The sequence below is a fragment of the Gymnoscopelus braueri genome (assembly GCF_963280865.1).
Source record: "Gymnoscopelus braueri genome assembly, chromosome: 9".
NCBI lineage: Eukaryota > Metazoa > Chordata > Actinopteri > Myctophiformes > Myctophidae > Gymnoscopelus > Gymnoscopelus braueri.
Genome location: NC_137610.1, coordinates 29,685,325 through 29,711,070, shown reverse-complemented (window position 1 = coordinate 29,711,070; position 25,746 = coordinate 29,685,325). Strand labels below are relative to the sequence as shown.

At 43.4% G+C, this 25,746-nt stretch overlaps 1 protein-coding gene across 10 annotated transcripts in view; it reads right to left on the bottom strand.

The window, feature by feature from the left end:
• The window catches only part of LOC308092563 (unconventional myosin-IXAb-like), a 133,306-nt gene that overhangs the window by 77,170 nt on the left and 30,390 nt on the right, over positions 1-25,746 (bottom strand). For all 10 annotated transcript variants that reach the window (XM_080438529.1, XM_080438532.1, XM_080438531.1 and 7 more), the window contains exon 2: positions 20,748-21,888. In XM_080438529.1, the coding sequence (XP_080294655.1) occupies positions 20,748-21,809 (1,062 nt within the window). In that variant the 5' untranslated portion in view covers positions 21,810-21,888. The remainder of the gene's footprint in view (positions 1-20,747; positions 21,889-25,746) is intronic.

Here is a 25,746-nt window from a genome sequence, read left to right as displayed (position 1 = left end):
TCTACAGTTCTTCAGTACAACTAACCCATTCAAACTAATAAGTAAAAGACCTTAGAAGCCAGTGGACAAACTCAATTTGATCCTCTAACAACATTTTCTCTGTCTCTGTAGGCTATGATTTCCTCTTTTTCTCTCATCTTCTCTTCTTCCTTCAATCCTCTCTTTCTTATCCCCCAATGTAGGACAAGAAGAACGAAGCAAGAGGGGTGGACGCTCATTGTCCACCCATATGGAAATTTTAATATAAGATATAGTCGTGAAAGATTATATCACAAATGTTTTAAAGTAAAATAATCGATTTTCAAAAATATTGGATATAGCAGATCTACAAGATCACATTGTGTCATGATGCGACGCGTTGTGAGATTGTAGATTGGTTATTTTTGCGCAATGCCGCTGTAAGACAAAGTATTATGTACAAGTAAGACGCGCGAACGCGGGAAGCGAACGCAAAAAAATTTAAATAAATATGAAAAAAAAAAAAAAAAAAAAAGTAACCAAAAAAAAAAAAAAAAAAAAAATGCGTTAAAAGGAGCATCTTAGAAAGCTACAAATTCACCAAAAAAAAAGTTTGAATGTTTTTGAACCTGTTTCACCCACTTCCGGGGGGCGGAGCCAAAATCCGAGCCCGATGTATTTGTTCGTAGACCCCCACTTAGGGGGGGTAGAAAAAGTTTCGGAGCGATTCGGTCACTTTTCATTTAACATGGGGTTTCAATGGGGAGTTTTTAGGAGCCTTCTCCGGGGCGTGGCTTCCGGGGGAAGGGGCGGGCTTAAACGCAACCTTGACAGGTGTGTTCAGTTTTCAAAGACCTTTCATTTGATGTATGGTACGTCTAAATTGGACATTTACTTATCTCAGAGGAGCTGCACACAGGCAGTGCACACAGAGAGAGATACAGAGAGAGACACAACCCGAGCACGGTTTCATAGTAAGCTCCACTTGCGCGGAGGCGCGCCTTTGGCGCGCCTCCTTCCGCTGCGTTCGCAAAAATAGGGCTTAAGTGGTTACTCAGACTCATTAATTTGGTCAATTATTTAAAAAAGAATTATTTGCTTAATTCATCAAAAAAGCATTTGATAGAATAATCTCTAAGAAGTTTATGGATAGTTGCATGTCTAGTTGCTGAAATGGTTTCATGAAGGAACCATGATCATCAAAAACACTTCAGAAGATGACACAGATTTAATTTGAGAGGGGGGGGGGGGGGATTTCAGGAAACAAAAGTGCTATAAATAGTGTGCCACTGAAATGACTGGAAATTTGCTTTTAACTGTATAGCTATCTGTCTCAGTAGGGGGTTTCAGTGTGAACAGAGAGACAGGGGTTATCTTTGGCTAATGGAAGCTCCACTAGTCCTCTATGTCATATCGTTCAAAATATATAGGAAACAAATACTGTATATCTCAGTATATACTGAGTGGTCAACCTATAACTATAAATATAGTCTATGAAGAATTATGTTTGCTTTCTTTACCCTTATAGGTCAGTTTTTACACTCTTACAGCTAAACAGAACACTCTGGCCTGGGATCCTGTATCTGCTTCTAGTCTTAAAAACAAGACAATACAAAGGAGACTACAACTGGACCACCCAGCACTTGATTGATGATAGACTGGTTAATAGTTTAAGTGAACAAAAGGTCACTAATGTATCTCTGACTCACTGACTCCTATTGGTCCAGATGGGCCGCTGTCCGCCTTAAGAGCCTTAATGTGTTTAATCTGATTGTCCAGACGCCACATCCAGCAGGCTCAGATTGGATCAGATACATTTAGGACTCGTCAGCTTCCTGTCGCGCGGACCTGCCAATCAACCAGCAGTGAATGCAGCCTCGAGGAGAGATGTTCCTGGTGAGGATACCACCGCTAAACAGTTAACATATTGCCTGCCAAGGACGTAAGCAAAATGTCCTTTTAAATAAAACACTGGTCTGCCAAGGACGTAAACATACGTCTTTTAACCGATTAAGACCTGAGGGCAATTCTTAGGTAATGTCTTCCAAATCCCAACAGTTTTCTGAAAAAATATGTTTCTATATCAGTGGTTCTCAAACATTTTCATGTCAAGGACCCCCAAAATGTAATGTATTTGGCCGCCGACCCCCATCTCAAAATGTTTTGTTCCAGGGACCCGCCAGAAGCAAAGAGTTAAAAATGTTCGCTTCAAAAGAATATGTATATTCAAAGATTTGCACACATTTTCATGATTTTTCATGAATAGCATATCTACAAGCTCATTGCGTGGCACTCGGTGCCGCGCTATGAGCTTGTATATCTGCTATTTTTGAATAGCCAAAGTGTTAAAGAATGTTTTTTTAGCTCAAATCAAATCAGATGCGTTCCAGGTCTTAATGGGTTAAAAAAAAAGAACTTAGGAATGATCCCTCGAGGCTGAGAGAAGGAATGGACGGATGTGAAGTCATCCCAAACAACGTCACCTCCGTCCACTCCTATAGGATTTGTAGAAAAACACATGTAGCTCGGATTTCTATTTTTTTTTGTGAAAACGAGCCTTATTCAACGGGCGATAGCAACAAAATGGCCGATCGCGGTAAAAATGTTATTCCTCCGGTGGATAGAGGAGACCCTCCCCCACCCGCCAGACACCCTCCAAAGATCGTCAATTTAAGGTAATAAACGCTGGCATAGGGATAAAAAAGGAAGTTTTAATCTCAAGCAGTCAATGTGTTAATATTAGGGGAAATGATCGTATTCTTGTTATGAGTAACTTTTCCTTTCTTATTGAGGTTAAAGCTTTAGTGCGGAATTAAATGTAGTTCAAATAGGCTGCAAGGTAATAGACCTGTAACAAACCACAAACTCAATGACCTCTCCTTTAACAGAAAACACACAGAAACATATTAAACATGCACAATGCTCCTGCAGCCAGAAACAATGTGATCTCTCACTGCACAACACACATGAGTGTGCAAATGCTCACGCAGGCGCAGAGAAAAACACACACACACACACACACACACACACACACACACACACACACACACACACACACACACTCATGAGCCAGCAGTTCCTTGTGCCATGAATAATTACACATCCTCACTTCAGCAAAGCCTGAAGTGAGGATGTGTAATTGTCCATGGACCAAAATAGTCACAATTTCAGTTCCTGAGAGCTGCTTATGACAAAACACAGCCATGTAGTATATCGGATGTAGTACATGTATGTGTAGTGCAGTGGGTGGCATGTAGTGCAATAGTATGTAGCTTGTACCGTGTATGTGTAGCATGTACTGTGCTGCAATAGTGTGTTGGTTCTCAAAGTGGGGTCCGGGGACCCCCAGGGGTCCTTGGGGGGTGGTTCCAGGGGGTCCCCAGCAAAATGTGTTAATATAGCATCACAATCATTTTAACCACTTTAACCTTTTATACTTTTATACTTTGGCTATTCAAAAATAGCAGATAAACAAGCTCATAGCGCAGCACCGAGTGCCACGCTATGAGCTTGTAGATCTGCAAAAAAAAAATTTAATCGTGCAAATTTGTGCAAATATATGAATATAATATTTTTTTAAGCGAACATTTGTAACTTAAATCTTTGCTTCTATAGTGGTCCCTGGAACTAAATATTTTGACATGGGGGTCCGTGGCCAAATACATATCATTTTGGGGGTGCTTGACATGAAAAAGTTTGAGAACCACTGGCATAGCGTGTAGTATATACATAGTATTTCTCAATGGGGGGCAGTACAACCCCCCAGGGGGCGTTCAGAGCACATCCAGGGGTGCTGGAAGCGATATTTTTGAAAAGGGGGCACTGAGGTGCTGTTGGGGGCGGGGGCTTAACTTTGATATTGGATAGGGGGTGGTGGCCCAAAGACGTTTGAGAACCCCTGATCTAAACCTATGTTTAGTATGTTTCCTACTTGAAGTGTGACCTGTACATTAACCACTTAAAGGGATAGTTCACCCCAAAAAAAACGTTTTTTTTTCTATCGATTAGTCCCATTAGCCCATAGATACTTGAATTAATGGATTTTTAAAATATATATAATAATAATTTGATGACCAGAAACCAGCGACCGGTCGGTCGGTAGGCAGCAGACACTCTTTGTGTCTCCTACCGGAACCGCTGCCGGTCATCAAATTATTGGCTTAGGAATATGCGACAAAAACAAAAAAATATCCATGAATTCAAGTCTCCATGGGGTGACTAATCGATAGAAAAAAAGTCGTTTCTTTAAGACCTATTTTACACTTTTAACATTTCTTTCAAAAATAGCATTAAAAGCAAATCTGCAAGCTCAGAACAAGGCACTGTGACCTCATCTGCTAGATTTGAAAATGTTTCAAAATTGACTTCGCCCGTACTGAGTCAAGTTCCTTGTATACGTGTGAATGCACTCAAGTCAAGTTTCTAATTCTGATTCTGGAGTCATTTGGACATCTTTCACCAAGCAACTGTGTCCAACAAAACCTAACAATGAACAAATCCAGACGCAATAAAACAAATATATGACCAACAAATGGTGGGGAAATTATTCCTCAGCCGCTAGTGTGGAGAGCAGAAGGAACTGAAGGCAGAGCGGAGAGGAAAACATTGGCTGTTGATAATGTGTTAAACCTGCTCCAGTACAACTGGACGACACACAACTCTGTCTCGGTACACAGTGTACAGCTGTCTGCTGGAGCACACACACACACACACACACACACACACACACACACACACACACGCACACGCACACGCACACGCACACGCACACGCACACGCACACACACACACACGTTTGTATTAGTATACTTGTGAGAACATCAATATTTTAGAATGACTGAAATTCTAATGATTATTTGAATAATTAATGAAAATCTTCATTTTTTGTTTTACCCTGACCTTGAAGCCTGAGTTATACGTGCCGGTGTTGCGCACCGAAAACAGCAGATCTGCTATTTTCTGTGCGCAACTACTAAGAAGAAATCAGGCATAACTCCTACCCGAACTCCTAAACCTAACCTCTAAATGCATAATCCTAAAATGAATATTTTCAGGTTTAGAGATATAGACATATATCTAGATCTCTAAAAAATATTTTATTTTAACCAACCATTTCTCTTGTGGGGACCAGGAAATGTGTCCTCACAGTGTGTAACCCTCACAAGCATAGTAATACAAGTACAGTAGACACACACACACACACACACACACACACACACACACACACACACACACACACACACACACACACAAGTAGACACACATTGTCCTGAGTGAAAGCGGAGAAAGAGGGAATGTGGCAGAGAAAAGGAACAGCAGGATGAGAGCATAATCCAGAGAACAGATGTTTGTGAGAGAAGAGCGCCCCGAGGACATGGATTATATCGACGCCGTCGGGTGGAAATCTTGTATCTCCAAAACCGTTACTTTTTAGGAAATAGACAAAAGAACCTATGTTCCAATTTATCCAGTGTAGTCATTTCGCCACAAGCTCTTACATACTCTTGCATACTTACATACTCTTCACTAGTTAAATAATTCTAAAACCCACAGGCAGACTTACCCACTTTCAAACATTTTCAAGAACTGCGGAAATAGCAGATCTACCAGCTCGTGAGACTCGTGATGCGACGTCATGCGACACGCTGTGAGCGTGTACATCTGCTATTATATATTGAAATATGGAGATAAAAGGTTTCTGCCCAACAGCAACAATACATATCATGATAGTACTGCCACCCGTAATCCAATTCACATCACAAGCTCCCTGCTTATCACCTTATTTTAACATGGTGGCCGAAAGCTAAGCCGCCAAGAACGTGGTTTTCTCTGCGTAATAGGTATGCATGTGCCCTCAAAAGTAAAAAAAATCACAGCTCATGCCACTATACTGTAAATGCAAGATGTTATGAAACGAGAAGACATGCTTTGTGAAGTGAATCTCACAAATAGCCTCAAAGTCGGTCCTATAGTTGAAAATGTATGCATGCAAGAAAAGAAAACATTTTCAGGGAATCTCTTAGTAGTTTTTTCTTTGGGGGGTGAGCGGGGTCGGTTCTGTCTTTTTGATATATTTTGATTCTCACCTGCACAAATAAATCCTCTCTAGCTACCACACTCGTCTGTTTGAGTGGAAGTCTTAAGTCATTAACTTATATAACGTTGTGCACACACCTTCTATGTTACAGCAGTTATTCATTGGCTGCGGGCTCACTGTATATCTCCAGATATGACTGACCGCCAGCTAATGAGAGGAATTTAATCTTATTTAAGATTTGACCTCACTGTGAGCGAATATCTGGAACGGGAAGCGCAATGGCTAAATGCCTGATGTGTGGTGTAATGTAGACTGAATGTAGCATCTGCTGAGAATGGATTCGAGTTAATGTGAGCATTCACTCACAAAGCAGTCTCCAGGGCATAGTGTGCATTGGAAGGCCGGGTAATAAACCTTCACCAGTCTCTGCTGCAGGGACCTGGCCTGTTACCCAGAGAGCTTTGGACGCTCCCACTGTGATTTAGAGAGCAAGGACACGTTGAATAACAGAGTCAGAGACAGTGCTGCTACTGCAGGGAGCACTGCTAGCTGACACAGTGTGACAGGTACTGTAGCTCCACGCTGTGCCGAATGAAACGCGTGTTCACAAATGCACGTATCCAGGCATGAACACACATGCCGTCCATGCACCGCACAGCACTTGCATTACGAAACACCTCACCTGAAACCACACACACACGCAATAACGTGATGAACTGCTTGCTCAAAGGGAACACACACACATTATATCTGTCTCTTCTGTTTTTATCTGCAAATGAGAATGCACAGTGGATATGTAATGACTAGCAGTGTCTTGTGGCCGAAGGAAATGGTATTTGGTTCATTTATATAGGGCCTTTCTCCAAAGCGCTTTACACACACGCGCGCGCACACACACACACACACACACACACACACACACACACAATGTATTGTCACATCACACAGTTACAAAGTAAGAGTGGGTGAAATTCTTCTTTGTGCGAGCTATCAACATTGCAGTTAAAGTAAGACTTAAAATAGGATAGAGAGAGAATAGAGAGACAGGAACTCATAAAAATGCATTAAAAAATAGCACACACGTAACTTCATTACTCAACTAGTTTCCTGCCCTATCCCACTCCTAGCCTACCCACCCAGACACACACACACACACACACACACACACACACACACACACACACACACACACACACACACACACACACACACACACACACACACACACACACACACACACACACACACACACACACACACACACACACACACACACACACACACACACACACACACACACACACACACACACACATACACACATACACAGTGAGTACACACACACACACACACACACACAGGGCCCAGGGCCTACCTGAGGTCATCCATCCGACCCCCAGAGGCAGCTCTGGTCTCTTAGGGGCCCTCCTTAGGAGCAGGGGACATCTGGATTGAAACCATCTGGTCTAGGGGCCTCAGTAAGGCTTCTACTGTGGCTCTGAAGCCCAAGCTCACAAATCAGGGCCCCATGGGGGGGCCTCAGAGGAACTCCTACATTACATTAACGTTTATGGCATTTAGCCGTTGCTTGCTCCTTTCTAGATATAGCAACCACAGAAGAAGCTGCAGTTCTTTGATCGCCAGCAATAGCCGCCAAACAACCAGAAGACAGAAAGACGAGAGTATAGGGACAAGAGGAAGCTGGAGTGGAGCTGTCTGAAGTTGACAGACGTTTTCCTTCCATAATATATCGCAGAAGTTTTGGTCGAATGACGTATCGAGCAGTGAAGTGTAAATTAGCCTTTATGGGCGATACATATGCAATATATTTTTAAGTCCTCCAAACCACATGCAGCAGTTCTTCTTCCCATCAGGGAGCCTGCAGCATTTCCCATCAGCACCCTCCACTCTCTGCTCCGCTGCACTGTCATCTCTCTCTCCTGTCGCCTGACTCTGTGCAAACGCTCATCTCGGATTACCCTCGCATCGCATGTACTTCCTGCCACTCTGTGTGTGCGGAGGGCTTCTCAAGTTCACGTTCACAACTTTATTGTCCCCCGAAAAAAGAAAAAAAAACATCTGGTTCGCGTCAGGCTGCTTGAAACACAATGCGCACTCCCACAGGAGATAAGAGCCACTTTGAAACATGCAAGATGCCGTTAGGAGGCTTGTTCGAGTTCACATTCGAAATTTCATTGTCTCCAAAAAGGGTCACTTGGTTTGCAGCAAAGCATGAAACATTACACATGCTCCACAAGCTGTTTCATATTTTCTGTGCTGTCCTCATGTGCACTGTTGCTTGTACTATGCCGTGACCCCGAGCAAAATGGCTTTCATCTCACTGTATACAGTGTGATGAACGGTTTTGAGTGTTAGCCTTACTGAAACCCTGTATTGAATCTAAAGAGCTCTCACTCATAATAGCGGCTATTCATTACCAAGCTCTTCAAACGGGTCATCCCGATGATGTTACCGGAACAATATCTTCCACGGATCATCCCCTCCTTAGTTTGGCCATTAAAACAGAAATGGCTTAAAAACAATAATCATGAGTTGTAATGCCGTCTAGTGACTGCAGTGACCATTGTGTGCCTGAAAGGTGACAGGTTAAATTCCTGAGACGGCCAGTGGGTGTCCAATATCTGGGACCAACATCTGTGTGTCCTGCACAAGGGCACTGGACTGGCTGGATCACTGAATTGCCCATGTAAGTTCAGTTGCTCCGGATAAACATCCAAAAATAGAGAACATGCCTTGTGCTTGTGTGTGGCACTGTCTGTTTGTTAGAGCCGTTTCTAGGTCAGTGGACAAACTCAACTGTGTCCTTGACAGACGAGTCGAGTACAATCCGTTACAGAACTCCACTGTTGTGGTCCAACTGGACCTGGGGACAAAACAATTAAGGCCATCATCAGAGGCATTTGGTAGGCCACAGGTGTGTACGTGTGTGCGTGTGCACATGTGCGTGCCTGCTCGCCTGTGTGAATGTATGTGTGTGTGTGCGCGTGTGTGTGTGCGTGCATGTGTCTTTCAGTGAGTAATGCAGCCTTCTGCCTACGCTGCTGTTGACCAAACACTTCACCCTAACACTATGTGAAGTACTGAACTGATAAGAGAGAGAGATGGAGGGAGAGAAACAGAGAGAGAGACACACACTGAGAAACAGAGAGCGAGAGAGAGAGAGAGAGAGAGAGAGAGAGAGAGAGAGAGAGAGAGAGAGAGCTACACACACAGAGCGAGGTAGAAGAGAGAGAGAGATGAAGAGAGGAGGGTGCACACAAGCAACCCTCTCAGATGTACAAATGCAAAGAAACAGGGAGGGGGAGGGAGAGAGAGAGAGCGATAGGGAGAGAGAGGGAGACCGATCCATGTGAGAGAGAGGGGGGGAGAGAGATGGAGAGCTCGATCAGCATGAGAGCCAGAGAAAACGATTGGGAGAGTGAGAGGGGGAGAAGGGAGAGAGGGAGAGAGGGGCTATTTCACCCACGCAATAACCAGACCAATGCTGCGAACCGGAACCTGAACGGTGACCACGTTGAGTTGACTGTCACTAAGCGACGCGTCAATAACACCAGCAAAGCCAGGCAAGCCGAAAACCTGTTTTCTGCTTGTATTATACTGAACATATCCATGTTTTTATCAATACTAACATGTTGAGTCAACATGGTCTGTACTTCAAACCTGACGTCGAAATTTAATTTTGACTTCAAATATTGACATACAATATTAGTGATTTGGACCAACATGGAAATGTGGCTTCTTTGGCAAGAGATCATGTTGGACTTCCTCATGTCCTGAACAGGTGTCCTGCTGAAGATATGATTTTTTTCCATCTGAGAACAGAGAATGTTTAAGGTGTGACTGATGGTTTGTTGGGGATTAGACCATGTGACCCTCTGGCTGTAGTAAAGCTTTATTTTACACAGCAGGCCTCTTCCACACATGGAGACCAGCTGCTTATTTTAGACGTGACATCACCCTATGTCCACACCACGGACCACGCTTATGTATGTTGTGCAATGTTTGACAAAATGACCACCAGAGAACAACAAACAAACAAACAGGAAGGCCAATCAGATTTGGAGGCCAAGGTGCAGAATAAACACATCTTCGTTGAAACTGTGGTGAGGGGAGATAAACTGTACCGCCACACCCATTAATAGAGAAGGCTATCCTAAAGGGTTGTACAGGGGAAAAACACATTCTTATCTGGGTCCCCTGAGTCCTCTGAAGTTAACCACCTAAACTCAACTGTATAGTTCTCTGACCGGTGTCCAAGGATAGTCCCCCAGGGGTCTATCTTTGGCCCCCTCCTTTTTGCCAAAAATAGTCAACTGAAAATATTTTGTGCCAGGGACCCCATACAAGATTTGTGATCTTGAAAAATGTTTCAAAAATATTCCACATTTTTCAATTTTTTTCAAGATCGTGTAAAAGCTCGCAACACGTCGCAATGAGACGCCGTGTGAGCTTGTAGATCGGCTATTTTCAAATAGACTTGCAGAGGAAGAGCTTTCAATTGATGAGTGTGAAGTTGCTTGCAAAGCGGCCCCGACACAAATGGCAAACACCTGCCACAGGCTCTTACAATATAATTGGCTAATGCGCACATTATAAAACCCCAGAAAATCTAAATAAATGTTATGGTAATATCCCAGATTTGTGTTTTTTCATTGTGTTTGGGAATGTACTAAGATAAAAAAGAAAACATTCTTGGAAGAGGTTAAGTAAGCCATGGTGGAGGAGATTTTAGCTATGCAATACATTTGTAACCCAGGTTTTCTTTACTAGTTTTTTTTTTTATCTAAAAGTGCAAAACATACTGTAAGGAAAAAATTACAATATATTTTTTTTATCTATGATTATTGCAGGCAAAATGGAGAAAATAACCTTCAATATTTCCTGAGTGTACATAAATATGCACCAATGGCAGCAGTCTCAGGATATATGGGATGGGAACCTTGTGAGGTCCGATGGAAGGTCTGCACCGCCAGGTTGTGGAACAGATTAGTCGACATGAATGATAATAGACTAACAAAGAAAGTATTTAACTGGGACAAACAACAGAATGGACCTTGGATGGAGGACTTTCTGTGACAGTATGTTCAGTGAATATGGAGTGGAAGATGTGTTCCTCAGATTAGAAAAAGTTAATACTGTAACACTAAAAGGAGATGCTTGATAAGATCAGACATACTTCGGCAGAAAAGATTTGGAGTAAACCAAAATTGCGTACATATCGAGAAATTAAATATGATTATTACACCGAAAACTATGTTTTATTTAACCTGCCAAAGAAAAGAAGATCACTCTGTGCTCAGATTAGAGGAGGTATACTGCCACTTTATATTGAAACAGGTCGTTATGTTGGGTTGGATGAAGAAGATCGAATCTGCCAAATGTGGGATCTCAATCAAATAGAAAATGAGTATCATTTTGTTTTGTATTGGCCTTTATATTGGAGGGTCAGAGAAAAGTTGTTTAACTCTCTCAGTGCCAAGCCCCGAGTTATCCAGAGTTTTAAAAAAAAAAAAGTGTTCAGAACCCAAGATATCATTATCTGAAGATTTGCAGCTCCATCCACTCTTTGTTTAACCTATAACTGAAAAAGGCTTCCTAAGCACTTTTTTTTTTCTTTGAAAAAAATCTGGCAAAGTTCGCAATACTTTTTTTATTTTATTGGCAGTGAAAGAGTTAATAATATTTACTATGCTGATATGTTGGATATCAATGACTCAATCTTTTTCATGTCAATAAAGCTCCTTTGAATTGAATTGAATTGACTCACAACTTATTAACTGTTTATTTGAAAAAGATGTATTTAAACTGGCAAACTACTTAGAGAAAGCCTGGGACCTGAGGAAAGAAGCGTTGTACAGCCAGTAGGGGATATGTACCTTATGTTATGTTTCGTTTTGTTCTGTTGGTATCTATGTTGTATATGATCAGCAACACCGGCAACCAGTGTATTAAAAAAAACATTTGAATATTGTAACTATGTCTGAAAAGGTGTCATAAAATCCCATGAGGGCCACGAGGTGGCATGACACTTAAATAAAATCATTCATTCATTTATTTGTAAACAGACTAAATACTGGTAAATGGTTAAAAATAGCTGTCTTTATGTTTGTCTATGGAAAAGACTTATTCAATTAAGGAAAAACAGGAGACCCATACACTGGGACAGTGGTGTGACTCTGAAGGGGATTAACAAGCCTGTCTGCATGCTTTGTGCAGGATGAAACACTGTCACGGGGCGCCGTCTCTGAGTAGCTAAGGCGCGTACTTAGGCTTTGATCCCTGACAGCGTGTCCCCGGTTCGATTCCAGAGCCTGCCGGCGGATTTGCTGCTTGTCACTACCCGATTCTCTCCACTGTACTATCATATTAAAGGCAGAAAAGCCCCAAAAATATTTAAAAAAAAAGGAAAGAAAGACTATCACGCCGATTCTGATTCTGATATGTGGACTGTATGGTGGGATGCAAATGGACACTGGAAATGGTTGCCGGAGAAACATTTTTGTTTTGAGTTGACTTTTTTGTACTTGTTTAGTTTTTTTGTAGTGAGATTTTGTCGTGTTCTGTTATGCGTTTAATATCAATATTGTCTTTGAGTGTGAAAATCTTTTTTTTATATTGTTTATTAAAGAAGAAGAAAGACACTCACAGTGTGAGGGGGCAGCCTGCCCTCTAGCAGACCTTGACCAGAATTCCCAATGAAATTCTATAATCCATAATCCATCATTGATTCATAATCCTGGACTGGATTAGTCAACACTCCATTAGGTCCCCCCCCATCCCCCCCATGCCACCCCAGATATAAACCCTAAAGATTGAACACATTGTGTCAAGCCCCATTTCTGGGTCAAATATATTACATTAAGAGAAGTCCCATGTGTCACAGGCTATAGGCTAAATTTAGGATTCCGTATGTCGAGGACGGTATTCCACTTCCAGCTAAAATCACATTTCTATAAACCCTTTCATGGCTGGTCTGAAAGGCTGACATTCTAGAAGGCAGGGAATGGCACGCTGCCAGCATTCACGCTGGCGTTTGTCACTTCCTCTCCAGTAATAACACATGGCCAACACACTGGCTGCCTTCGGCGGATGAACTTCTAGTAGAATAGAAAAATGTACCACGTTGATAGTGTTAATACAATATCTTTGCTCTGCTGCTCTCCATATTCTAGCTTTGTGTGTTTTTTCATAAATTAATGCCCTACAGGGCCTACAACCTACGTGATCATACTACAGCCTCACACAAAAGCAGCAGATCCACAAGCTCGAAACGCGGTGCAAAGCGATGCGTTTTGAGCTTGTCGGTCTGCTACTTTTGTCGTTTTTGAATTTGAATGAAAATGAACAGTTTTAGACATGTATGACTGTATGATGTCTCCACCCGACAGAGACGACACACTGTAGAATGTCACAGACAATAAATAGGCTATAAAAAATACAGGTTATAACACCCTACTTCCATGTCCACAGCCATCTATTTTGCTTGGATACCATAACTAACATAAAAGAACTAACATGTCACCCAGGCCCCCATGGATTGATAACTTCCTCTGCTGTGTTTGACACAGAAGCACAGCATTTCTATGAATTGAAATGTCTATTCTATACTTTATATTTCTATGGTTTTACTTTACAGAATTCAGAGGATATCCTAGGTTTTTCACCAGGACACAACAGGGCTGTGAGACGCTGGTTCAGTCTTGGGCTCTCAATGACACTTATCCTCCATAACTACAGTGTGTGTTCCAACAGCAGGAGAACGTGGGACAAACTGTGGCTTAACCCATTAAGACCTGAGGCCGATTCTAAACATGTCTTCTAACTCCTAACAGTTTTCTGAAAAACGTATGTTTCTATGTGGTTCTCAAACTTTTTCATGTCAATGAGCCCCACAATTATATGTATTTGGCCGTGGACCCACCATCTCAAAATATTTAGTTCCAGGGACCCCCAGAAGCAAAGATTAGAGTTAAAAATCCCTTTAAAAAAAATGTGGGAACATATTCAAAGATTTGCACACATTTTCACGATTTTTCTAAAATAGCAGATTTACAAGCTCATAGCACAGCACGAAATGTTTGTTTAGGGTCTAATAAGTATATGTTGTGGTTTCAGACCTGAGGTGTTTTTTTAATCGTGTCGGGGACCCCTCCCGAACCGATTTAAAACATTTTAACAACACAAATCTGGTATGGGGGTCCCTGACAAAAAAATGTTTTCAGATGGGGCTACGTGGACAATTACATATTATTTTATGGGTCCTTGACACGAAAATGTTTGAGAACCAGCAACTCTACAGAAAAACAAGCCCAAAGTCGCTTATAATAAGCAGACATGGCAACACTGGCTGCTACCTTCTTTTTTTGTACCCAGCCTCATGGCAGCATGCACACACCTGCATATGAAGCTAATGTTTCTAAATAACATGTATACATCTGCACATGATGGTAATGTTTCTATGTAATCACATGCACATCTGTGTATATCTTTGTTTTAGTTTGTAGTTTTATTTATTTATTTAGAGTAGCCAGAGCTGCCAACTCTCACTCTTTGAGAGTGAGAGTCACGCAATTTAACCTCTTCTCACGCCTCACGCCACACTTGCCATTTCTCACGCTTTTTCCCCCCTCTCACAGCAAAAAAAAAAAAAAAAGAGCAATCGGGTGGAAAACGGAAGCCTCGTCCTAAAACACACTGCCACCCTTTTTTCGCGGACCGTGGCCGCCGCATTAGACCGGGGGCGAGGGTGTTTTAGGACGACTTTTCCAGATTTGTGGTTGGTGCGCTGCGCGATGGACTGCAGCCACGGTTCACATGACGCTCGTCTGTCACCAATACAAACCAATCAGAGGCAGCTTAAGGCGGGTCATTGCGTCTCTCTAGCCAAGGAGAAGGATTTAAGGAAGCACAACACTTTGGTGGAGAAATTAAAAAAGTATACAACGTGAAACGCCGACCGACGAGTCTGTCAGCGCCTCAATATGCCGTGACTGATTCTGAAGCGGGTCAAACGGTAGATAACTTAACCACCTCCTTTTTACAAACACATTATCTTTACAAATCATTTTATTTTGATGAAATGGTGGGTCTGACTACATGGGACTTAAACGTTACACAGGCTGCTGGTGAGCAGCATACATGTTGCTGGTGGTTTTAACAACAAACTGTGACTAGCAGTGTTAGTCAAATCACTGGTTCTCAACCTGTGTGTCGGGACCAGGGACCCACAAGGCCCAGGGGGGTCCCCACGTAATTTTTTTGTTTGGGGGGGGTCCCCAGATGACAGTAAAGTGACCTTTTTTTTAAAGACCTTTTTAATAAAAAAAAAAGAAGGAATCAATGAAATATAAAATAGCATTACTGCATGAAAAGTAATCAACAAACAATACTATAGGAAATTGTAATTTGTGAAAATAGCTGATCTACAAGCTCACAACACATCATATCTCGGCATGTTGGTAGTTTGTAGATCGGCTATTTTTACTCTTATAGTGTGACACTCTTGTATGATGAAGTAGGGCAGTGGTTCTCATACTTTTTAATTTCATGGACCCCCAGTTTAATAAGCATTAGGCCACGGACCCCCATTTGATACCTCTTTGCTATCTCTGGGACCCCAATCTATACTAAGAAATCCTAACTCTGAGAGTGTACAAATGGAACACTCTCATAGTTAAAGTCATGTAACTCCTCAAGGACCCCTGGGGGTCCCCGGACCCCAGTTTGAGAACCGCTGAAGTAAGGCATTCATTTATGAAAAAACATAAAGTTGAAATATGGAAATACAAGGTTTCGGCCTGACAGCGAAGATATATATATGATTTAATCATTTGCATTTATCCATCAAAACATTATGTTTATTTGTATTTATTCATTTCCTTCACTTGCTGACGTGCTGCTGCGCAACAGGGAAGATATCCGCCAGGCCAGGTGGCCCTACCCAGGCCCATGAAATTGATAGGCAGTCTACAGTAGCCAATTAGAATGAAATCTGCTAAAACTGACTCATACACTAATACAGAACCATATATAGGCAAAATATTGTCTCTGACTCTCTGTCGGTTGGGAAAACTGTTGACCTTTTATTTTAAAACAATTTCAAATGGTGAAAAAAGCCAATCTACGAGCTATAATTATTAAAAATTAAGAAATACGATATTTTAAATAGTGAAAAATACAGAAAATAGGGGAAAATACATAAAATCTCTAATCTGTGATTCTAATGTGATTAATGTGACCCCTACAGTCAGTGAAGTCCAGGGCTGAATGTGACAAATATTGAGACAAATAGGCTATAACCCAATACATAATTTTATGAAATAAATGGGTTATATTTTACAGATACAGTAGTTACACTATTCTTGTACTATATTAAAATTAAATCATCCTTAACCTTCAAGTTAAATTCATTATTTCCGTGGACTTAAAAATCATCGTTTTATTTGATGGCCTTCTTTTTGATTGGCCTTTATTACAGGCCCTACCAGCCTGTAGGGGGAGGTAGAGAATCACATTATAATACCAGCCTGTAGGGGGAGGTAGAGAGTAACATATTATAATACCAGCCTGTAAGGGGAGGTAGAGAGTAAAATTATAATACCAGCCTGTAGGGGGAGGTAGAGAGTAACATTATAATACCAGCCTGTAGGGGGAGGTAGAGAGTAACATATTATAATACCAGCCTGTAGGGGGAGGTAGAGAGTAACATATTATAATACCAGCCTGTAGGGGGAGGTAGAGAGTAACATAGTATAATACCAGCCTGTAGGGGGAGGTAGAGAGTAACATATTATAATACCAGCCTGTAAGGGGAGGTAGAGAGTAAAATTATAATACCAGCCTGTAGGGGGAGGTAGAGAGTAACATTATAATACCAGCCTGTAGGGGGAGGTAGAGAGTAACATATTATAATACCAGCCTGTAGGGGGAGGTAGAGAGTAACATATTATAATACCAGCCTGTAGGGGGAGGTAGAGAGTAACATAGTATAATACCAGCCTGTAGGGGGAGGTAGAGAGTAACATATTATAATACCAGCCTGTAGGGGGAGGTAGAGAGTAACATATTATAATACCAGCCTGTAGGGGGAGGTAGAGAGTCATATTATAATACCAGCCTGTAGGGGGAGGTAGAGAGTAACATATTATAATACCAGCCTGTAGGGGAGTTAGAGAGTAACATATTATAATACCAGCCTGTAGGGGGAGGTAGAGAGTAACATAGTATAATACCAGCCTGTAGGGGGAGGTAGAGAGTAACATATTATAATACCAGCCTGTAGGGGGAGGTAGAGAGTAACATATTATAATACCAGCCTGTAGGGGGAGGTAGAGAGTCACATATTATAATACCAGCTTGTAGGGGGAGGTAGAGAGTAACATATTATAATACCAGCCTGTAGGGGGAGGTAGAGAGTAACATATTATAATACCAGCCTGTAGGGGAGGTAGAGAGTAACATAGTATAATACCAGCCTGTAGGGGGAGGTAGAGAGTAACATATTATAATACCAGCCTGTAGGGGGAGGTAGAGAGTAACATATTATAATACCAGCCTGTAGGGGGAGGTAGAGAGTCACATATTATAATACCAGCCTGTAGGGGGAGGTAGAGAGTAACATATAATACCAGCCTGTAGGGGAGTTAGAGAGTAACATATTATTATACCAGCCTGTAGGGGGAGGTAGAGAGTAACATATTATAATACCAGCCTGTAGGGGGAGGTAGAGAGTAACATATTATAATACCAGCCTGTAGGGGGAGGTAGAGAGTAACATAGTATAATACCAGCCTGTAGGGGGAGGTAGAGAGTAACATATTATAATACCAGCCTGTAGGGGGAGGTAGAGAGTAACATATTATAATACCAGCCTGTAGGGGGAGGTAGAGAGTCACATATTATAATACCAGCTTGTAGGGGGAGGTAGAGAGTAACATATTATAATACCAGCCTGTAGGGGGAGGTAGAGAGTAACATATTATAATACCTTTGCTCTAAGTGAAACCTGTGTCCAAACCCAATGTTGAATAAATGTGTCTAACAATAGCATAATGTAGTCGTGTTTTTCATCAGAATTAATTAATAAATGCAATTATTAACACTATATAAGCATGAGGGGGCCGACAGGGAGAGCAGCTGGCATGGGGGTGAAGACATCAGTCTTAATGTTAAATTCCTTTAAATCAGCGTTAAAAAGGGCCCTTTTAAAATTTTGGGCCCCCAAATTTTTTTCCGCCGCCGGCCTTCGGCCGGCGGCCGAACGCATTATGACAGTTAAAGTCTCACTCTTACTAATTTCTGAAAGTTGGCAGCCCTGGAGTAGCCAATAATTGTTTTGCTCCTTTTTCTACCCAATTTAGTCGTTATGCCAATTAATTCCTCCCCAAACACATTTCTGTGTTGTCACTGTTGTGTCCTACTGACTCAACTGCCAGTGAGGAGCCCCCACCGGGAGGACGTAGGGCCTTCGTCCTACTCATCCCGCCCAACACTCCCTGCTGACAAGTGCCGCCCCAGCCCGTAGGGTACGTGCAATGACCAGTATCCCCCTCCCCACCCGGCTTCTTCCCTCCCCCGAACACGGGCCAATTGTGTTCACATAGACGTCCGACAAAACCGGTAATTTCAGTATTTTGACATTGTCATCTATTTTCTACCCATAATACAGCCATAATTGTCGTGTTTGATCTAATATTTCTGCCAAAGACGAAAATTATCCTAAGGAATTATCTCCATTCTTTGTTGCTCGCTCTGTATAATCTGGAATATTCTGCTGGAATGTAGCTGCGGAGGATTATTTTCATTACTGGAAACATTGCTGAGTATGATTTTTCCTGACCACTTTGAAAGAAAACCGCACTGTGTGTTGATACTGGTCTGTCTTCTGACTGAACTAATTGTGGTTTTGTCTTGGACTGGTAGTGTTCATGGTTACACTCATTTTATACGAGTACCACCAGCAAACATGACCCCAACACTGTTGTCGGTTTCCTCAATAAGATCCTCTGGTAACCGGAAGGCTCACCCCAAAACACACTCGCCCCAGCGGTTCTTGTATTCTTGTATATTTGTTTTAGGAATATGGTTGGGTTTAGGCATAGATTTACTGAGGTTACGTTTAGGAATAAGGTTAGGTTTAGTCATAGTTTTACTGAGTTTACGTTTAGGAATACAAGGTGGCGACTGTTCCGAGGACGCCGGATTTGACCTGGGAAAAACGTGTTTTGGGGCGAGCGTTCTTGTATTCGATCCTCCACATGTCTTTGTGTTGCTCCATGCCACTCGACTGCCAGGCAGAGCTGCAGTAGCTCCCAGGAACATTTGCTCTAAAACACACACTACCCACAAAACACATAGCCACAGCTACACTTAGAAGAAAAGTAGCTAAGTAAAACAGACAGAATTGTATATTTTTAAGAGGGATGGCATATTTTTGTAGCCAAGCTAATTAGTTAGCATTGGCAATATACACAATGAAAGGAAATATCCTGCCGGGAATTTGAGCACATTTTGCGGTCCTTCAAATCGGTAAGACTGATGAGGATATCCTGCAGGGTTGAACTAGTTCAACAACTCTACCCATAAAAGTATTAATCACGACTCGAGTCACAACTATAGAATAATTGTATTAGAATTTAAATCATTCTTAATTCACAACGACTTGATGTGGTCACCGTAGAGGCAAAACACTGAATGAATGGAACCCAATTGAATGAATGAAACCCTGGCTGAAATCATGACGTAACCAACCATACTGGACATCAGACAACAGACGAAAGGGCAAAAGAAAAAGTTCTACTTGGCAACCTGGGAACAACGCATCGGAAGATGACAATTTTTGCTCTGCCGTGTTCCAGAAGACTGCTTCTTACCGAGTATACTATCGCCTTAATTGTAATCCTCTCACAAATTTGTACATCTAACCCTAACCCTCTCACACACACATTCATACTTCTATCTCTAACTCTAACCCTCCAACACATTCGTACATCTAACCTTAACCCTTTAAGACCGGGGGACGCATCTGTGTAACCACTTTATCCAAATTTTATACTTTTGGCTATTCAAAAATAGCAGATATACAAGCTCATAGCGCGGCACCGAGTGCCGCGCTATGAGCTTGTAGATCTGCTATTTTTTTTTAAATCGTGTTTTTTTTTTGCAAATCTTTGAATATATATCTATAAAGCAATTGTTTTTTACTCAAATCTTTGCTTCTGGGGGTCCCTGGATTTTTTTTTTTTTGAGATGGGGGTCCACAGCCAAATACATATCGTTGTGGGGCTCCTTGAAACTGACATTAATATTATAGCAACATAAGTGTTTCAGAAAACTGTTTTAAACTGATTTAGAAGACATTTGTAGAATCCCCAGAAGCAATAACATTTTAGCTAGAAATGCTCGCTTTAAATATATATATATTCAAAGATTTGCACAACATTTTTCACGATTTTTCAAAAATAGCAGATCTACAAGCTCATAGCGCGGCACTCGGTGCCGCGCTATGAGCTTGTATATCTGCTATTTTTGAATAGCCAAAGAAATCTAAAAATGACACACAGATGCGTTCTCAGGGAGTATAGAGAGTTAACCCTCTCACTAGACTTGTTCATACATCTCACTCTAAATCCAACAACACCTGACAGTCAAGTAGAAACATCACATGACGTTCGCAGTTGCACAACACAACCTCCGCACACATTCAAACATTCAAGTAAATGAGGCTGCTTACCTCCAGCACAGGCCCCGCCCCCAGGATGATCTGCTCGACCCCGCTGGCGAATCCCTTTTGGCTGAGGGCGGTCAGGTGGTGAATCAGGAAGTTGGTGCTCTGGGTCTTCCCCGAGCCACTCTCCCCGGAGATCACGATGCACTGGTTCCTGTGTCTCTGCAGCATGGCGTGGTACGCCACGTCTGCCACCGCGTAGATGTGAGGCTCCAGCTTCCCGAGCGTGTGGTTGTCGTACACCTTGACGTACTTGGGGTTGTAGATCGGCAGGAACTGGAAGGGGTTGATGACGATGAGGATGCTGCCCACGTACGTGTAGATCTTCTCCTGGCGGAAGCGTGCGCGCAGGCTCTCCAGCAGGGCGCGCTCCGTCAGTTCCGGCAGGCAGCACAGGTCGTCCGGCTGCCCTCCGCCCGGCGGGGGCTGGGGCAGGAAGCCGCGCTCCACCATCCTCCTCCGCTCCTCCGTCACCCGGAGCCACATCTGCAGGCTGCCCCCATAGTGGATGGAGCCGTCCAGGTTCTTCTCTCTCAGCAGGAAGCGGTAGTCCTCCTCATCGGCGCCCTCGGAACTTCCTGACCCACCGCGGGGCCGGTTCTGGTTCTCCAGGGCGCTGCGAGGCCACAGCATCATCCTCTGGACCGGGCAGTCGCTGGGGTTCAGGATCCACTCCTCGCCGCCGAACTCTTTCACCTCAGCTAGCACGTAGCACTTGTCTCTCTCCAGGTATAGCCGTTCGATAAGCCGCTCGATGGCCTCCGCGGCTGTGGTGTTCTTGCGGGCCGTGACTGGGCAATACACAGTGCCCTCGGCCAGCGTGCCAGGGTAAACGCGCAGCGTGAACTCCTGTTCCTCCATCAGCCGCCGTCGGATGGTGCTGACGCCACTGCCCACATTGGCGTAGCAGCTATCGTTGGCGTAGCCCCCGTAGCTGCCTCCATCTTGAAGGCTCATGGTGGTGAAGTCCTGCTCCTCCGTGAGCCGCCGCCGCATGCTAGCACTGCCACTAGCGTTAGCGGCGGCGGTGGATACATTAGCATAGCCGCCGCCATCTTGAAGGCTCATGGTGGAGCTATAGCAACAGCAGCAGCAACAGCAGGGCCCATCAGCTCGACTTTGGACGGACCAACTCAGGACATGTCAACTGGAGAATGAGAGAGAGAGAGAGGGGGGGGAGAGAGATGGTCATTACAACTTACAATTTAGGCAGTTAGTTCTTTAGTTCATTCACAATTTTAGAGCAAATAGTGCAAATAAAACAAAAAAGTGCAACAGTCAATACCAGGAGGTACACATCAAACCTAGCATCTGTCTAAACAACATGTTATCTAAATAACATACTTAGCATTTATGGAAAAGCAAACAATATGTCTATCTATTTAAATAAGATAGCATGTGAACAAGTAACCAACATACATCTGCATAGTGCATAGTATAACTAGCAGCTATCAAAAACAATACAGCAGCATACTTCTAGACAGTACTACCATAAAAAATAGGCAACAATAAGGTATAAGGAGTGCGAGTGGGTGAGGTAGAGTGAAGGCGGGAGAGAGTCTGAAGTCCCGCGGGGGGGGGGGGGGGGGGGGGGTCATTCCACAGCCTGGGAGCCAGGAGGGAGAAGAGTCTAGGTCGCTCGCTTGGAGTGTTGACCAGGGTGTTTTAGGGAAAGGAGGGACAGACATCCTGTGTTAACTGAGCTACATGCGCGGGAAGGGGTGTAGGGATGGCTCATGTCCTGAAGGTAAGGGGGTTCCCTTGATCGCCTTCTAGATCATCATCACTGTTTTGAATTGGAGGCAGGCAGCAACCACAAGCTGGCAGACCAGCAAGGAGGGTGTTTCGATAGTCAAGCCTGCAGATAAGGAACTGGGCAGACTCCTTGGTGAGGAAGGGTCTGATCCTCCATGTTATTGTCGTCAAGCTATCACTGCAATGTGTGCCTGTTACCATGCTCTAACAGTCAAATAACAATCAATTAACAGTTGCGCAAATAAAGTATTATTTTATCTCAGTAGAGATGGCTGGATAGGCCTGTCACTATTATTACATTATCTTCTAATCGCAATTATTTGAGATAATCGCAATTATTTTTACGTAATCGTCATAATCGTTTCCAGGCTGAAACATATTCACACATTTTTTTATATAAAAAATAGCTGAAATAGCAGATCTTCAAGCTTACAACGAGTCACTTCGTGATGCGTTGTAAGCTTGTAGATCAGCTATTTTCACCATAAAATTATTAAATAAATAATGTATTTGTATATTTATGTTATTTGTCATATCTTCCCTGTGCAATTTTTGATTACGAAGCCTAAAAGGCAAACAGATTTTTTTTTGTATTCTGTTCTGTTGTATACAGTATATGTTCCAATGTTCAATGCCAAACGCACAACTAAATTGTTAATCGCAATTATTTTAGTGACAATTAATCGTCAACTTAAATTTGTAATGGTGACAGCCCTATGGATGGAGGGCAGGGAGTGGGACAGAAAGCCAAAGAGAGACAAAGACAGCTCTACAAAGGGACTGGGAGAAAGTGAGACTGAGAGACAGAAACAGTTAAGAGGTTTGTAGTAGACAGTTGAGATATCAGGCAGACAGAGGTCAGCGTGATGTCATCTATCTCGTGACACCAGCTCTGCTTCAATAAAAAGGACTGTTCTGAGCAGAGGAAAGACACACTAGCATCACAGCTAACGCCTGGAGCCGCTACAAAGGAACAGTGAGAGATAGACAGAGACGGGGGGAGCAGAGGAACCCTGAACCACAGTGGAAGGAGCTTATCAGAAGACACAGAGCCTGTGTGTGTGTGTGTGTGTGTGTGTGTGTGTGTGTGTGTGTGTGTGTGTGTGTGTGTGTGTGTGTGCTCGCGTGCGTGCGTGCGTGAGTTCTCACTGATAATCGGCGTGCCGTGTGCCAAGATTAACAGCTGCCTGTGTGTACACAAAGAAGTAGCTGTAATGACACTACAATGGTGTAATTCACCACCTCTCTCTCACACACGCTCTCACACACACACGCTCTCACACACACGCGTGCTCACACACACACACACACACACGCGCGTGCTCACTCACACACACACACACACACACACACACACACACACACACACACACACACACACACACACACACACACACACACACACACACACACACACACACACACACACACACACACACACACACACACACACACACACACACACACACACACACACACACACACACACACACACAGAATAGACTCCAGTGAGAGAGAGGACTGGATGACTGGCACAGAGATATACTGCCACAAAGGGAGTGTGTGGCAGAGAGAGAGATGGACACGCGGCGCACGTGCATGCGTGCGTGCATGTGTGCGCACGCACACACACACACAAATGAACCTCATTCTCTCAAATTTATCTTTACCCTCCGCACAAGCTCCCTAAGCTCCACTCCTGATAAGATCAACAGATAAACAGACAGACTTCCTGAACCCAGAACATCTTTTATACATCCAACTCTTCTCCACACCACAGTGTGTCTGCTTCAACAGTCACATTCACAATGTCCAACGCACATGTATGGATGAGACACATAGTAGGAAAGCTTATGGGGAGACAGTGTAGGATAGACAGTACAGGAACAATGAGAGGGAGACAGTGTAGGAGAGACAGAGAAGAGAGGGAGACAGTGTAGGAGAGACAGAGAGGGAGACAGTGTAGGAGAGACAGAGACAGAGAGGGAGACAGTGTAGGAGAGACAGAGAGGGAGACAGTGTAGGAGAGACAGAGACAGAGAGGGAGACAGTGTAGGAGAGACAGAGACAGAGAGGGAGACAGTGTAGGAGAGACAGAGACAGAGAGGGAGACAGTGTAGGAGAGACAGAGACAGAGAGGGAGACAGTGTAGGAGAGACAGAGACGGAGAGGGAGACAGTACAGGAGAGACAGAGACAGAGGGAGACAGTGTAGGAGAGACAGAGACGGAGAGGGAGACAGTATAGGAGAGACAGAGACAGAGGGAGACAGTGTAGGAGAGACAGAGACAGAGAGGGAGACCGTGTAGGAGAGACAGACAAAGGGAAACCATGTAGGAGAGAGAGACCCAGGACAGAATCCTCTGGTGGGATCTGATCCCAGAACAGCTTGTGGGTCTTAACCACAACACCATCACAGGACAGTGTACAGAAAGATGTATAAAGAGATGGCAGGAGAGATGGAAAGAACACACAGAGAGAACGATCAGTGAAAGAGAGGAATCAAAGAGAGAGAGAGACAGAGAGAGTGAGAGTGAGAGTGAGAGAAGGATAGAGGGCGGTGTTTCTATTTTGTGCAATAAAGCTTCTTAAATTGAATGGAACTGAGATTAATTGGGTTGAGAGTGAGAACTAGAACTAGATGGAGCGACAGAGGTGATGTAGTGTGTGTGTGTGTGTGTGTGTGTGTGTGTGTGTGTGTGTGTGTGTGTGTGTGTGTGTGTGTGTGTAGACTCCATTAGCGTTGCTGCATGGATGTGCCATCTGTCTTGGTATGTCCATAGTCCATGTATAGTCACACCCCAGCGGTCAATACTGTGTGTGTGTGTGTGTGTGTGTGTGTGTGTGTGTGTGTGTGTGTGTGTGTGTGTGTGTGTGTGTGTGTGTGTGTGTGTGTGTGTGTGTGTGTGTGTGTGTGTGTGTGTGTGTGTGAGGAGGCTGAAATGATGTAATCTCTCCTGAGAAAGGGCGTTGGGGGGCATCAAGTGACACACACTACCCCCCCTCCCACACACACACACACACACACACAACTCTCTCTTTCGTCTCATGCTCTCTAATTGTGTGTCTGTCAGACAGATAAAAAAAAGCACTTTCGGTGCGCATCGAGGTCCAGACATTTTCCTCGGAATCCACATGGACCCCTGCCTTTCTTTCTCAGAGGATTCATGTCCGTGTCTCTCCTACACCATCTCCCTCTCAGCTTTCCTATGGTCCGTCTCTCCTGCACTGTCTCTCTAACAGTCATCCTG